General features: G+C 41.6%; 1 protein-coding gene, 1 long non-coding RNA gene and 1 other non-coding gene across 10 annotated transcripts in view; 2 read left to right on the top strand and 1 right to left on the bottom strand.

Annotated features, from left to right (window-relative positions):
* AHI1 (Abelson helper integration site 1) overlaps positions 1 to 15,832 on the top strand; it is a 209,330-nt gene that overhangs the window by 185,883 nt on the left and 7,615 nt on the right. For 4 of the 8 annotated variants that reach the window (XM_077144078.1, XM_077144075.1, XM_077144074.1 and 1 more), the window contains one exon: positions 11,813 to 11,868. The exons of 1 other annotated variant lie outside the window; for it this stretch is intronic. In XM_077144078.1, the coding sequence (XP_077000193.1) occupies positions 11,813 to 11,868 (56 nt within the window). Of the gene's footprint in view, positions 1 to 791; positions 3,347 to 3,404; positions 3,957 to 9,120; positions 9,279 to 11,812; positions 11,869 to 15,832 lie in introns of those variants that run through there. 3 more of the 8 variants (XM_077144080.1, XM_077144077.1, XM_077144081.1) reach the window with 3 other exon arrangements.
* The window catches only part of LOC143669344 (uncharacterized), a 29,260-nt gene that overhangs the window by 8,411 nt on the left and 5,017 nt on the right, over positions 1 to 15,832 (bottom strand). Inside the window, exon 2 of the long non-coding RNA XR_013168865.1 lies at positions 782 to 977. This is a non-coding gene — a long non-coding RNA (uncharacterized LOC143669344). The remainder of the gene's footprint in view (positions 1 to 781; positions 978 to 15,832) is intronic.
* LOC143669422 (U6 spliceosomal RNA) lies at positions 9,131 to 9,236 on the top strand. The gene has a single exon (XR_013168933.1). It is a non-coding gene; the product is annotated as a U6 spliceosomal RNA (small nuclear RNA).

Genomic DNA, 15,832 nt, shown 5'->3' with positions numbered 1-15,832 from the left:
ATCTTGAAAGGAGCTCTAACATTTAGGATGCACACTTCTCTTCTGTGAAGTCTTTATTTGAGATGGAGCCAGATTCTGCTTTCTCTGAACCCACGTGTGAGTTTGTTCCCTCTTAAGAATGTACTGTATGCTGGGTACAGTTAGGGATGATTTACTTCCCTGTGGGGCAGAAGTAAAAAAGGCCCCTGATAAAGGTTAATCTGTCCAGGTCGCCAGAGTCCTCGGGTGCCCCAGGAAACGCATGGCTGCGCATCTCAGGCTTAGGTCCTTTATCCAAACAGGAATGGTTTCATTTTCTCCATCCCGCCTCCCAAAGCCTTCCAGCTGCAAGTATGTAGGAAGCGTAAGGAAAAGTCAGAGGGCATGAAAAGGAGTCTCTGATGAGCGATGGGAATTGAGAGGGCCTCAGGCACAGCACCAAAGACGTGGTCCAGGGAGGGGACTTCAAGACCCTCCCTCATGAAACTAGTCAGCCCCCACCGTGTCGCCAGTGGGACCTGGGAGGCAGAGCACGGCCAAGGCCCACGCCACCAGCCACACGCCCAGACAGACAGACAGCTGCTGTGGACCAGCACTGCGCCACGCCAGCGTCACCTGCCGTGCTACACCTCGCTTTATGTTTGCTTCATTGTGCCCTTTTCCTTGCAGACGCCTTAGGATTGCTTTCTCTATACTTGAGTGTGTTTTTTTTTAGGCAAAAAAAGAAATGAAACCTCACTAGTGTTCTTTCTTTCTTTTAATTATTTCTATTCAAACCATAGAATAAGAAGTAAAATTATACGTTTTCACAGCTTGGCAGCTGCTGAATCTTCTAAGTCCTTCCAAGTGGAGCAGAAACACCTGCTGTGTGGCTGGATGTGCCAGGTGCCTCCCAGCGCCTCCTCCAGCCCCACCAGTGTGGGGGCCATGGCAGAGGAGGGCCAGCTCCTCCAGGCTCGTTCCAGAACATTCTTGCCAAGGTGTACTGTGATTTGCATCTAACAGAAGAGAGAGTAGCAGTGTATCAGGGAGAGAAGAAACTCAGAAACTTTGAAAAAAGTAACACTGATGACCTTGATTTAGTTTCTGTTTGTATTTTAAACTTCACTTTTTTTTTTAGTCTTTTTTGTTTTTCTGCCCTAAGCATTAACCTATGTCCATTTACTTGTAAACGTAAGTTATTGTTATTAAAATTTTTTATTTTAAGTTATTTTAAGTTGTTATGCCATAAAAGTGATATATACTCATAGTTTTAAAAATTCAACCAACCAGTAAAAAATACTGTAAAATGAAGGATAAACTCTTTTGTCCTGCTAATTCTTTTGTCGAATAGCAGTTTCTTGCATATCCTTCTGAAATTGTTCCCTGCGTATATACATAGCGCATCTGTCCTATGTGTGTCTATTCTTTGTTTTTATGAAACTATGATGATACTTAATATTCTGTGTTTTTCTTTCACAGTATATCTTGGACCATTTTTCTTACTAGCACAGACAATTCTGGTTTTTTGTTTGTTTGTTAACAGTTTTCATAGTAGGAAAATGCCTAGTTTTTTTTTCCAATTCCTACACTGCCCAGTTTTTGTAATTCCTGAAAATGCTCAGTTTTCTTTTTTCCTAAAAAACAAAGACCAAAGTAAAAAAGTACCTTCTATAAATTCTTCAACATTGATACAGCTATGCTTTTATGTAAATACCAGATGTAACTATGCACAGGAATGTGCGATTATTTCAGCGATTGTGGAGAAATTGCCAATCACACCTTATGATATTTTTGCCTGTATCCTTCTCCATAAGCAAGTCATATACTAAGAAAACTTGCTAAGTGAGTGCTAGTTTTTGGTTTTGCTATCCCAAGATTGAGAATGTCCATTACAGCTAGTCCCTTTCTGAAAGGAGAAGAGACTTTTAATTGCTTTTCATTGTTTTTTTTTTAATTATTATCATTAAGCGTAGAGAGTCCGGCAGAGCTAGCTGGGCTAATTCAGAAGGGCTGACTCCGAAACTAGAGTGCACGCTCCAGTTGTGTTCAGGAACAGCTGTTTTCCTCTTGACTCCAAAACAAGAACAGAGAACCCCGAAGCATCAGATAGCGCCATGGGAGTTCCTGTCCAGCCACACACACGCCCACAGAGCTTTCCCCGGCTGGCCTGCCAGCCCCTCAGACAGACACAGCCCTTGGCTTGTGGGTATCGCTTGGGCTGCACAGTATCAAACTTCCATTTTCCCTCTTCATCCCCAAAGTAGACAACTCATTAAAGCCTGAAGTATTTGTGCTATATATCACTACTTTCAAAAATCATTTTAATATAGAAAAAATTTTTTTCCCATTTTTGGTCTGGTGAAACAGATTTTCTAAATACCTAGCAGGTAATTAATATATGCTAGATTGTTGAAAATGGTCTTCAGATTGCCTTCGTATCTCTTTTTACACAGTAATTCTGTTTATCAAAGGAAGTGCAGTTGTTTTATCTCTAAGTTGTTACATTAAATAAATTAAAATTATTTTATGCTTGGCTTTGCTTTAGAATTTCAGCACTATTTGAATTGTTTTCTTTATCTGAAGAGCACTGATCAAAACTAGAGTTTATATCAAGGATGGTGATAAAACTGATCTGAAACCTTATAAGTAAGTTAAAACTAAAGTCCTTTTTTGTGTCCCAAGAAGACTCTCCATGCACATAATACTGATAGATTTTTTTCTTTCCCCATCGTTTGTTTCAATAACTTACAGATATTTGGAGGAAATAGCATTAATTTCATATTAACATATGATTTACATTTAAAAAATATATGTTAGCCTCGAGTCTAGAGAGATTGCAGATCCCACATTGAAAGTAGGTGGGAGATCAGTCTTGTGACAGCAGAGCCAGTGTGAGTCACCTCCCACCCGGACTCCACCCACCGTCAGGCCCTGAGTGCTCTGCACGGAGGGACAGCAGGAGGGGGTCTCGCCCGGCCAGAAGGGAGCCCGGGAGGCCTGGCTGTCTTGAGGTCCGTGGCCTATGCTGCCGCCCCTTAACCCCTTGCACCATTGCCCCAGCCCCTTTGTCTCTTCACCCAGCAGCCTGTTTCCAGCTACTCCAGGCAGTTCTCCTCTAGGTTTCCAGGACCTTCTTCCCCTCAATAGGGTGAGCCCCCCAGGCTGCTTGTCTGCTCAGTGGATCTATCCTGGATACAAGACATGGACAACTGCCAGTGATGCTGTAGTGAAGGACATGGTAGGACCCCGATGTAGTTTTCACCTCAAAACTAGATTTTGGGGGAATGGGTCATTTCCCTGATGTCTTCCTAACGCTCGTTGCTTAAAATTTCACAAAATGACAGAGGGACAAAAATCATTTTCCTATTTGTCGGCCCACTGCTTTTTCAGCTGATTTGAGCCTCTAAAAATGCAACTCTCCCATATCTCATTTTCCTACACAGATCTTCCATCAACCTTCAGTTTGGAGAATAATATCAATACTCAATAAAGATGTCACAATTGTGCTCATGAACCATCCATCAGCATGTTTCAGACTTGCCTTCATGACTAGAGAGTCTCACGTGCAGAGGACATTTTGTGTTTTTTCGAAAACCACTAATAGACTTACCAAAGGCAAGTTAGATTTTCATCTTTGGTGAGCATGCATAAAAGTGTAACATGAGTTATGATGTTCGGGGAGAAACCAGTGTTCCACTCGAACCCTAAGGGTCGATGGATGGGATAGCATGATAATGTTTCAAAGGTTAACCAAAATGTCAGTAACATCCCTCAAATAATCTGTTAGAGATCGAAAATGTGAAAGATGTTGTTGGGAGAACTCCCACCACTTGTTCCCAGCCACGAATTGTCCTGTATGTAGATAGTGGCGGAATTGATGATTATCAGCCGCCCTGTCTTCTGACTTGGCAGTCAGCATGACCTTTCTTCAGAAGTGACCCGACACCCTAACTGGGCTCTCCTTCTGTATTGTCCCACCCACTCCATCTCAGGGTTCTGCAGCCTCAGCACTGCTGGCACTTGGGACTGGATGGTTCTTGGTTGTGGGGGGCTGTGCTGTGCACTGTACAATGTTCAGCAGCCTCGCTGGCCCCTTCCCATTAGAAGCCGGAAGCAACCACCCCTCCCCCAGATGTGACAATCAAAAATATCTGCAGACATTGCCAAATCTACCCTGGGGTTCAAAATCGCCCCCCCCCCCAATTGAGAACCTGCTCTACTTTAAATGACATGTGTGTATATATGCAATATTGTATGCACATATATATATACAATATTTTACATATATATGGATGTGTTTTTTCCTTAAATGTATGGTTATTCATTCTGTTGTAACTGATAAATCTGCATCTTGTAAATATCATAAAACGAGATGGTATTTGTGCTTGAGTATAAAATAATATCAGCCTCTTAAAGAAGATGACTAAAGAGCAAATATAAAAGCACCGTGACCAAACAATTCTGTTTACACTAATATGAATGCGTATGGATAAGTACACATACAGCGGTGACGAGGAATGAACATTTGGGCATTTAGGTAGGACAGCAGAGAGACAGGCCAAACCTCCCCTGGGTCAGAGGAAGCTCCTTTCCTCCTATAATCTTGTAGCACATTGTGTCTCTTACTGCATTTGTCACCTGCTGTCTCATAGCCAAGTTGTTTATGCAGGTGTCTTGCCCTCACAAGTTATGAGCCTCAGAGGGACTGTGTCTTGTTTAACACTTAGTGTGTAGGGAGGGAGTTTGAAATGCCTGGTGGGTAGGGTTTGTGGGATTGAGATTCAGACCATAAGAAGGGGGGAAAGGAGGAACAGATAGAGACCTCAACCACCCGTGCCAGCTGGCTCCTCGGCTCTGCTCACTGTCTGCTTCAAACTCAAGAATCAGTCCATGGGTTCTCCTGCCTCACAGATTGCCAGTTTGATATACAAGCCAGGTTAATCATTCTCAAACATTTTAGGCTTCTGAATCATCTCAGGCACTTGTAGAAAAATTCCAGTGCCCACACCCTACCCCATGTTTGCTCATCTTTGGGAAATTTTTATTCCTTCATAGCTCTGAAAGCCTCATTTATAAAAACAAAAGTTAAGGAATATTGCTGGAGAATGCTTTTCCAACTTCATTAAAGGAATAACATATCTATTCAGACCCCTTCTATCAGCCACTTCTGGTGCCTATCAGCCACTCCACATGGTCCCTTCACCACTTGACCTGCCTGTCAGCTGTCACAGATGGTCTCTCACCCATCCATGTGTAGCATGTTAACAGTTCCACGAAGCTACATTCATGAAGCCAATGGAAATCAGCTTCCCAACAATCATCATGTTCCCATCAAAGTTTCTACCTTAGAACTTTAAGTAGGCAATAATTAATTGTTATTTGATTGAGACAGGGTTTCCCCCAAATTTTATAGCCATGCCAGGAACAAGATTGGAGAAGGTAGCAATTAAATATGGTAAAAAGAATAATTTAGTTGATGCACAAAAACTATGCTGAAAATGACTTTTGAGCACTTGTTAAAAGTACATAGTTTCATAAAGTCTTACGTCTTCATAATAAAGATGGAGATGGAAGAGTCAGCCAAAAGAAACTGAGTCAAAAGGAAAAGCGTAATCTGCTTTTTCTTCTGGCATAGCTTGTGCATATTCTTCCATCTCCTTCTCTTCCTTTCTTCCTCTTTAGATGGAAATGAAAGGGCTAAAAGTTCTTTGAAGGCAGGGACTGTGTTTTGTTTATAATTGAGTCTCAGCATCTAATGCAAAGCAGGCATTTGGTAAATATTTATTCAATGAAGGAAGGAACAAGTGAACACAAATAAGAGAAGCTCTATTGAGATACTCTATTAATCTTACAGCAGACCTCAGTCACGCCCGAGGCACTAGCCCTGCTATGGTACCTGCACAGCAGGAACAAAACACAACGTACTGCAGTAGATCCCACAGAATGGTCAAGTTTGCCTTCAGGCTCTCCGATTTCCATCCCTCATCTCCCACCGCTAAGACTGTTCAGTCCCAAGAGAGGAATTGAATGACCCAAATGACACTTCAATTTGCCAGACTTATAAAACCCAGAGTAACATTCATATGCTCCCCAACACCCTAGGTACCTGCAATCCACTCACTCAACCCAAGCTCAATCACTTACACCCCCAGAAAATAAATGCGTGGGGGAAGCATGATGGACCCATTCATAGCAGACACACGCACAGCACATGGAGTGTGTGGCTCGTTATCCTCACCTTCCCAGTCCCAGGCATTTGCTTCTCTCCCAGAGTTCAGTCCTGGCTCAAGAAAATCGTGGCAATATCTTGGCTGTGTCCGTATGGGACCTGTGCTTCCTAGAAGCACCAGTGAGCCTACCATCTTGTTGACTCTTGGTTCTTCACAGCTGACTCCCCATCCCATTCTCGATGGCACCTGATGGAAGCTAGGCCCATGTTTCCCAAGCTCCTTTCCTATTCCTGTGCCTCCTGCCTTCCTGCAGAGAAGCCATCCAACATGAAGTCCCCCAACTTGTCATTCTTTCTTTAGCTATATTGCTGCAATTTTTCCGTCCTTCGGCAGCTGTTTTCAGGTCTCACAGAGAGAAATGCCTTCCTTTCCTTGGCTTCCTTCCATTGCATTTGATCATTTCCCTTCCCTTATTCTTCTGGCCCTTGCCTGCTGGTCTTTCCCATCCTCACTCCCCGCCCCCTTCGGCATCTTCATTTTTTTTTTAGTTCATTCAGCCCATGGTTATTGAATACCTGCTGCTCTTCCAGGCACTGTGGATGAGTGGAGTCTGCAGAGATTAATGGTGAATAAAACGGAAGTGGTCTGTTTTATGGAACTTATGGAACTTACAGTCTATTGGGTGATGAGAGACATTAATAAGAGCCACAAACTACAAACAGGCAGTGAGGGGAACTCTGATGGTGTGTGAGAGAAGGGAATGGGTTGGTTTGTAAAAAGGAAGGAAGGTTTGAGGCCTTGGATAAAGTATGTACAGAACCGTACACATGACAAGTAGGGCTACTCACCCGAGGACCTGAAGGACCAGCAGAGCAGGTCACAGGGAAGGGACAGAGATGAAGGAAGGGAGGCAGGGACCAAACCCAGCACAGTTACCACTCTACACCCCAACCTTCTGACTTATTAACACCATATTACTTTGGCATTTCAGATGTATCAGATTCTACATCCCTAACCCAGGCTCCTATTTTGAATTACCCAAGTATACTTCTAACTGCCTACTAGAAATGTCTGAATAGATACCATTCTGTGGTCTCTGGTCCAATATGCCCCAAACCAAATCCTTAAGAAACATTCGCTTTTTCTTCTATGGGAGCAAAGAGAAATGGCTCTTGGATTAATGGGGTGAGAAAAGGCTCTCCAGAGGAGTGGATTTCTGACTTGCATTTGAGTGGGGGGAAGGCGTGACTGAATAGGCGGGCAGATGGAGAAGGCCCCAGGCATGTTAAGGAGTGGGGTGCTATCCTGAAGATGGTGGGGAGTCATCACACAAACACCTCAGTGGTTTCTCTAGCTCATTCTGGAAGCTCTGATGAGAAGAGATTGGGAAAAGCAGTATGGAGGAGTAAGGCCTGTAGGGGCTGCTGCAGTAATCCAAGCCAAAAACAATGAGGAACCAGGTTTGAGGACTAAATCGTGGGCAACCAAAGGGGAATACCTGGGTTCTGATTTGCACCTCTGCATTGTGAGAATGTAGGCGGAAGCTCAGTTTGGGATGCGGGAAGTTTGTGGTCTGTGGGGCAGCCAGGTGCAGGGGTCCTGCAGGCATGTGTGGGGCCCGGGAGAGATTGTCTAGAAACTCAGGTTTGCAAGGTAGCTGTGATGAAAATGGATGGATCCAACTTCAAAAGTTTTTATCAGAATCCCACTCCTCGAAGCTCTGACCTCCTTTTCCTCATCTCCCCAAACACGCTCCTGCCTGCCGCCCTGCACACAACTGCCTCCAACCTTTGTTGGCTCTGTTTTCTCAAACTGAATAGTTTGGGGTGCTTCTCCAATGATCAGACTCTCCATTTATCACTCAAGGTCTAGCTAAGTGCTCCCTCCTCTGTGACTCCTGTTCAAAAGCCTCTAGTTACAATTCAAGGTTTCTTTCCCTTTGTTTCCTTGGGTCTCCTCTTTACCTTGATCCTCACACATTTCTCACTCACATTGTTGCTTGTGCACACCAGCTTTGCCCCATTAGCTCATCAGCTCCCCCGGGAAAGAGCTCCTGCTCTCTCTGCTGGCATCCCCACGGCGTTGGGCACAGCTCTGTGCTCGGAGAGAGGTGCTCCGGGTTGTTGGCGGTGGTTTCTAACTGGCACAGTTGGCATCCAAAACTACAAATCATGAATCAAGAGGAAGATCTTCACTTTCTGGCATAACATGCTTCTAGGAACTGCCTCTGAAAGCAGAGGACTATTTTTTTCTCCTTGGGGAAAATAATTGGAGGGTTCAAGATCAGAGAAATCAGATGCACAATCAATAATAAAATCCTGAAATCAAAAATTAACTCCTAATTTATATGCTTGACTATTTAGAATGGTGAAATTATGCACCTGGAAACAGAATTTTAGCAGTAAAGGAAACTCTAAAGAGCTGATCGAGTCCAATGGTTTGTTAACTGTCCTTTTTATTGTCTAGTCCTCAGAGGAAGCTTTGGTGGGAGCTGGGGGGTGTGGATGGGGGTGGACAGGCCATGCAAACCTAGCTCCCACCAGAGTAAGTCTACTTGAAATGTTCATATTTGAAACCTTCACACAAGACTGTATTGCAGAATTGTTTTACTATTAAATCAGACTGAAAAACACTAGCATAGTCTTCAGACTCCTATTTCTATATCCTCTTGACTCTAAGAATGGTGCTGTGGTAGCTTATGCTTTCAATCTGAGCCCCCAGCCCATTTTCAAGTCAAAAAGAGACCCAGAAGAGGTTGAGCATCTTATAGGGTCACATGGAAGGAAATGCAGAACCAGGACTAGAATTTAACTACCAACCTGGGTGGGTGTTTCTCTCTCTCTTCCTCTCTTTTCCATCCTTTAAAAAAAATGCCTACAGAGTTTATTCCTATATGTAGTAATTCTGTGGAAAAGGTAGATATATCAGGAGGTATATAAACCACATGTAAAAAGAGTGCTAATGTACCCTTAATTTGCCTTATTTAAAGCTGGTGTGCTGTGCTCACTTCAGCAGCACATATGCTGAAATTGGAACGAAACAGAGAAGGTTCACATGACCCTGCGCAAGGATGACACACAAATTCATGAAGCTTTCCATATCAAAAAAAAAATTAAAAAATTAAAGCTGGTGTGCTGTCTACTTTGATTGAACATTTATGTATTTTACGTTAATTCTGCGAGTTCATAGAAATATTTGGGTGAGTTGTTTGCATGGCACATTTCTCTTGTAAAACACTACTTAAAAGAGTTGTTTTCTTCTCAGTAAATCTTCATGTAATCGGTGGAGGCATTTAAAATCATTCCATTAATCATTCCTTTCATACTGAAGTCTCATCGCATCTACAATTTAAAAGCCTCACTAAGAAGTTTGGGAATCAGGGTCTCTAGATTCCGGTGCTCTCAGCCACCTGCTTAGCTCTGCTCACCGTCCTCCCTCTGCACCCCCTCTCCCACATCAAGGAGATCCGTGAAGAGGAAACCAAGTCACAGCACACCTGCCTGAGAGGTGTGCATGGCAAGGAGGGAACCGGCAGCCATGCCCTGGGCCGCGTGGATGCTGGGGGGTGTCACAGGCTGATGGGATAAGAGCTCTGGGGGCTTTGTTGTTTAAAGATAAAACAAACGCAACAGCTTACAGAGACTCTTTTTCCCCTCCTTCTGCCTCCATGCGTGTGCCACCCTTGTGGCGTGCGCTGCCCAGACCGAGGCATGAGGGAGTAAAGGTGTTGAGAAGTGAAGTGTCAGTCTTAATTAAAAATGTGTCCTTTTGCACACCTATGTGGAAACTCAGCAGTGTGGATCTCCTACTAATTTGAGATTCATAAGAGCACAGACTAAACTACCTTTGCATCCTGAAAAGGAGGTGGGTATGCCCTAATCTAATAGGAATGACAGCAGGGAAATGTCTAACCTATTGAGGATGCCACAGCATCCATTTTACATGAACAGAATTCTGTCACAAGTCATTTGCATCCATTCATTAAAGCAGCTTTGGTAAGACCCGCACTTGGCAATATTTTGTTCCTTATTTGTTAGAGCCACAACAAAAAATTAAAAGTAATATTGACTTAACAGTGACATATAATTCCATCTGACTTTTCTCCCTGCAGCCTCTGGAACAGATTCAAATGAAGGAGATTTTCTGATAGAGCTGTTATAATGAGTCCTTTTCAAAAGTTCAGTTGTTTTACAAAGTTTTTTTTCAATACATGTATTTATGGTAAGATGCTGGTCTTGCCAAAGGCAAAGAAATAGAAATAGTACTAAGAAAATGTGAAGAATAAAGCACCTTTCTTTAATTCGATTGCTGTGTTTGAAATTTACTTTCTAACCTTGAGAGGAGCTGGGAAAACTCTGTTATGATTGCAGCTTTTTGAATTAGATTTTGATGCTTTTCTCTGTTACCCTATTGGGTGAAATCACGTAGACTATTCTGCAATCTGAATTAGTCCTTGAATTTGAAATTTTCTCTGTGTGTACTTTTCTCCCAAACACATTTCTGAGTCAGAGGCCTTCACTTGTAGAAAAAAAACCAAGGTGTCATTGATTCTTTTGTTGTTCTATGAAATGGGTCTTTTGCTATAATACCTACCTTTGCCCATTAGGCCTACTAGTTCTATAATTTTTGTTTTCATTAAATGCTTGGTTTAAAGCTATACAGTTAGCAATAATTATGGTCTAAAAAAGCACAACATCCTTTTGAAATCTTTATGACAGAAAAGTAATACTTGTTTAAAAGATGTTTGGCACCCAATGTTAAAGAATAATCTCATAGAAATTCGATTGTGGAGTAGGAAATCTAAAAGGGCAAAAAAGTTGCAGTAGAGATAGGAATGGGAAAGCAGTAGTTACTCAACGTAGGACTGAGAGCTAAAGCTGGACTCCTTTTCTTTACTTCATTTTGTTTTTTTGTTTTTTTTTTTAGTTTTTTCCTAGTTATTAGACAGATACGATCTATCTCTTCTGTTTGTGCTTAATTCATGACTTTAATATGACAACATTTATATTTTCTATATGAATTGTAAAAGAATCCTTTCCATAACATATAATTATCTCTGGGGGAAAAAATTGCAGTCAGTTTCACAGCAACTTTGGTTTGATTCGTAAAATACTATGTCCACACTATTTTCCTGCATTGTACTTTCATTTTGGAGCTAATGTTTCCAATTCTAAAAGAATCCCCTAACTCTCAGTATGATTTGGCACCACCGGAAGTGCTTATTAATTGCTTTCTCTCACAAAGCTCCATTAAGAGAAGAGACCTAATGAACAAATCTTGTACAGGATTTAAAGAGCTTTCAGATTTAAAATGTGGCATGTAGTCGAATGATATCATTCTGAAAATAAGGGGCATATTTATGTAAAGATTACCAAGAGAAGATGCAGCATTTAAAGATAAATTCAGAGCTCACGTCATATGCCACGAATTACTTCTGATTTCAGTTAGGCTGATTGACAACTGACTTTTTTTAGCCACACACCTGAAAACTGACTACAAAGAGTGCTCAGACTATCGGAACTCCTGTATCCTTGGTTTGAACCCAGGGGAGCGCACACATTGTGTGAAAGGAATGGGCTCTCCCCCCGGGAAGTTGTGGGGTTTCCAGTTTGTGAATATTAGCTGAGTCTTCTACGTTTGACTTCTGGCTTGTCTGTCTTCTTCTTTTCCTTTCACAACAGTTAGTCATTAAGGACAAGTTCCAGGATTTCAGACTGGGCTCGGAACCTCTCACACAGTAAGCAGCTTTTCCTCCTAGATTATTTTGCAGTGATAAATAGTTGGGTTTCTTTTTATTAAGGACAATTTTTCCATTTCCCTTTTTCATCAGATATCATTACACTCGAAGTTAAATTTCAAATCATTAATTTTTAGAAGACTTTAGCTATTTAGACTCAGGAGAATATTTTAACAGTTGAATTTTGAGGATGAGTTTTATAAAGGCATGGAAATTATATTAAATAAAACAATTGCACTAAGCTTCAGAAAACCTGTTACCATTTACTTTTGTTTGAGTGACATTTTGAAATGACATTCACTGAAATCAAGTGGCTGTGGTAAAAATAAAATTACGATATGCCTATTTTGAGGAATTAAGTTATAAAAGCTAATACTCAATATTATCATTGTGTTTTTTCTACAAATGCCTAATGGATTTGGGCAATTTATTTTGAGGCATTTATTTTTTAAAGATCTCTGGGAAGTTTTACATTTTTATCTGGTACTTGCTGGGTCACTTCATACATAAACACAAAAATCCTGTTTTACCACAAAAATAATATTTACAACAAAAACCTGTTCAAAATCTTTCTCTATTTTTATCATTTTCAGGTCCTCTCCTGGACCTAAAATTACACTCAAACTTCATATTCATTCTATGCCATTAGCTAATTCTAACATGAGCGTAACAGCTGCTGGCAGCTTAGGCCTCTTCTCGCCCACTTCCCACATGCACACATGGCGCAGGCTTACACATGTGGGCACATGCTTATGCATGTAGGAACATGCTTAACACATACAGGCACACATGTGGGCCTGCCTTGTACACACTTACATGTGCAGACACATTCTTATGCACGTGGGCACACACAATTGTGGGCACATGCTTTAACGTGGGCACACCTTACACACACAGGCACACATTTACACATGCAGGCACACATGTAGGTAAATACTTACACATGGAGGCACATGCATGCACTCTCCTGAATTTACCTCAGGAAAACATTTGTGCAAGTTAACCCTGCTACACATTTTGACCTTTTGAAGAATAATATATCCTTTGTAGTTCAAAAATTCTGATTCAGGTGACATTTACAGTCTCATTTTCTAGAGCTGTCAAATAAAACCATGCCATATTTCATAAAGCAGTATTTAATTTGACAGACAAAAGACTGTTTTCAAACGGAGTTTTAAGAGTTCAGAGTCAGGAACTACAAGGTTCCCGGGAAGCTCTCTGTGTCACCCTCTGTGTTAAAGATGAAAAATTGAGGGGAAAGACCCATTTCCCTGACATTGGTGCCAGCACCTGGCCAAGATTGAAGTCTCCTCACCCCCAGACCCTGGTTTATAGCTTCATTACGTGCTGGCATGCCCCTGGGTGAGCTGCCGGGCAGCTGTAAGTGGATCACCTTTCTTCCCAAAACATGGACTCAACGATAACCGCATCATCACAAATAGCCCCGTGTAGCTTCAGGACATGTTCACTCGCGTTGTCACATGGGACTCTCACACGGTCCCTGGAGGGGTGTAGACAGTGTTGTGAGCCCCATCCAGAACCCGGATCCCTGTGTCCTCATCTGCTGTCTCCCCACGCTGTCCCTCTGCCTGCCATTGGGGTAGATATCCAACCCCCCACCTCTTCCAGCGTGTTTTTGTTTTCACTCTCAAGTGGGTTTTCAGGCCCAAGCTTTGAGCCATTGACATTTTACGTTCTGGTAGATTATACAGTCCCCGAGCCTAAGGAGCTTTTACCCAGCTAAAAACCACACGTGTAAGCATAGGCTGGAACAATGGGGCTGACTCTGTTTCAACAACAACAAAAAAGATGAACATATTTAAGACAGTATGAGAGCAATGCCCTTGGTGTCCTTGAACTTGTTTTCTTACAATTTTTGAACCTCTTTCTCATCTTACGTGAATGGAAGTAGGTCTACTGTACACACTTCTCTCTGCCCATGTTGGACACCTCTTTTCAGAGACACAGGCCCTCCAGATTAAAGTTGGGCAAAGCCTCACAGCCACCCACTTCTCCCTGCTGCCGGGGGAGCTCAGCTTCTCCATCTGAACATGGGACTCTTACAAAGCCTTTGAAAATAAAGAAATGTTCATGAGAAGCTCAGATGTCTAATGCTCAAGTTCATCTAAAACCTTCGGGCTTCCCCTAGACTCATAACTTCTTAGAAGCAGGGATGAATTAAGATACTTTTCTCATGACTTGAAACTGTGGGCGAGTTGAATGGGAAAGCACTGCAGCTCTGTGTGCAGGAGGAAGTCACCCAAACCTTTATTTCTTTAATTTGCCTAAATGAGTCAGTTGTAGCCAAGTAAATGGTCAAGGGTTAAAATTTTTTGTTTCTTTGCAACCCTGCCTTTCAACTTGCAAAATTTTCCTATTCGTTGGTGACCAGCATACTTAAACGAGCCAGCTAGGACTGCCTGCTACCCCCACTATCTACTTGAATTTCTTGTTTTGTTCTTTCTTTCCTCCTTTTTTTTTCTTTTTTTGACAAATGTCAGCCACTTCTGAGCTCACAGTTTACACACATTTTAGTAAAGATACATTCTTTTTAAGATACCAAGAAGAGATTTCTATAGGTTAATTTAACAAAGATGTTTTCCTGAAAGTTTAAAAATTCACCTTTTTGGTATCTCGTGCATACAACTTCATGAAGAAGTCATTTTTAACTTTTGTATTTGAAAGTTATTTTCACTGGATATACAATTCTGGGTTGAAATTTTTTTTTCTTTCAGTACTTTGAAGATGTTGTTCCACTGTTTTTTTTCACTTGCATTTTTTCTTGCTTCTGTGTGTATAACATCTCCCCCTTCCTCTATGGGCTACTTTTAAGATTTTCTCTTTATCACTGGTTTTAAGCAATTTGATTATGACATTTCTTTTGTAGTTTTCACCATATTTCTTTTGCTTGAGGTTGGCCAAGCTTCTTGGAACTGGCACTTACAATGTTCATCAAATTTGAAAATTTGAGGCCACTTTTTTCTGTATCTCCCTATTTATCTCTTCTTTGAGGATGCCAGTTGCACATATATTAAACCATATGAAGGTGTCTCACAGCACACCGATGCTATGTTCATTTTTTAAAATTCCTCTTTATATCTGTATTTTGTTTCGGATCATTTCTACTGCTAGGTCTTCAAATTCTCTAATCTTTTATTCTACAGTGTCTAATCCATTTTTTCTCCTCCGGTATAGTGTTCAACTTACATATTTTAATTTTCATCTCTAGAAGTTCAATTTGGGTTTTTATAAATCTTCGATATGTCTCCTTAATCTTTCAAACAGGTGGAATACAGCTATAATAACTTTTTAATGCCATTGTCCACTAATTTTTTGTTGGTTCTGAGTTGGTTTGATTAATTTTTGTCCTCGTTGTTGGTTGTATTTTTTTATTGGGTGCCGCACATTGAGAAGTTTATTTTTGGGCTGTTAAATAATTTTGTTTTCCTGTAAATACTCTTGAGCTTTATTCTAGAATGTAATTAAGGTTCTTCAAACAGTTTGATCCTTTAGGTCTGGGTTTTAATGTTTGTTAGGTGGGATCAGAACTATGCTTAATCTCTGGCTAATTATTCCTCACTATTGAGATAAGAATCCTTTGTGTTCTCTAACCAGTGCTGACGAGTTGTGAGATTTTCCAGCCTGCTGGTGGGATTGTCATCTCCTGAGATATAGGCACCAATCAGGGCTCTACCATATAGTTGAGGGGAACCATTTGCAGCTCTTCAAGTTCTCTCTGTGTGAAGCTCTCGCTTCTCTGTCCTTTTTCTGTGAACTGTAGCCACCTTGGTCTCCCAGACTCTCAGTTCCACCTCCTCACTCAGGAAGTCCACCAGGCTCCTCCTGGGTTTCACCTCCCTACACCTTGGCTTAGAGACTCTCAAGGCAGTAGGCTGCGGCAGTCATAGGGTTTATCTCTCAGGTATCTTTGCCCTTTGTTGCCTGTGATTCAGCATCTCAAAAA

The sequence above is a fragment of the Tamandua tetradactyla genome, chromosome 25, assembly GCF_023851605.1.
Source record: "Tamandua tetradactyla isolate mTamTet1 chromosome 25, mTamTet1.pri, whole genome shotgun sequence".
Taxonomy (NCBI): Eukaryota; Metazoa; Chordata; class Mammalia; order Pilosa; family Myrmecophagidae; genus Tamandua; species Tamandua tetradactyla.
This window is presented reverse-complemented; position numbering and strand designations above follow the sequence as displayed.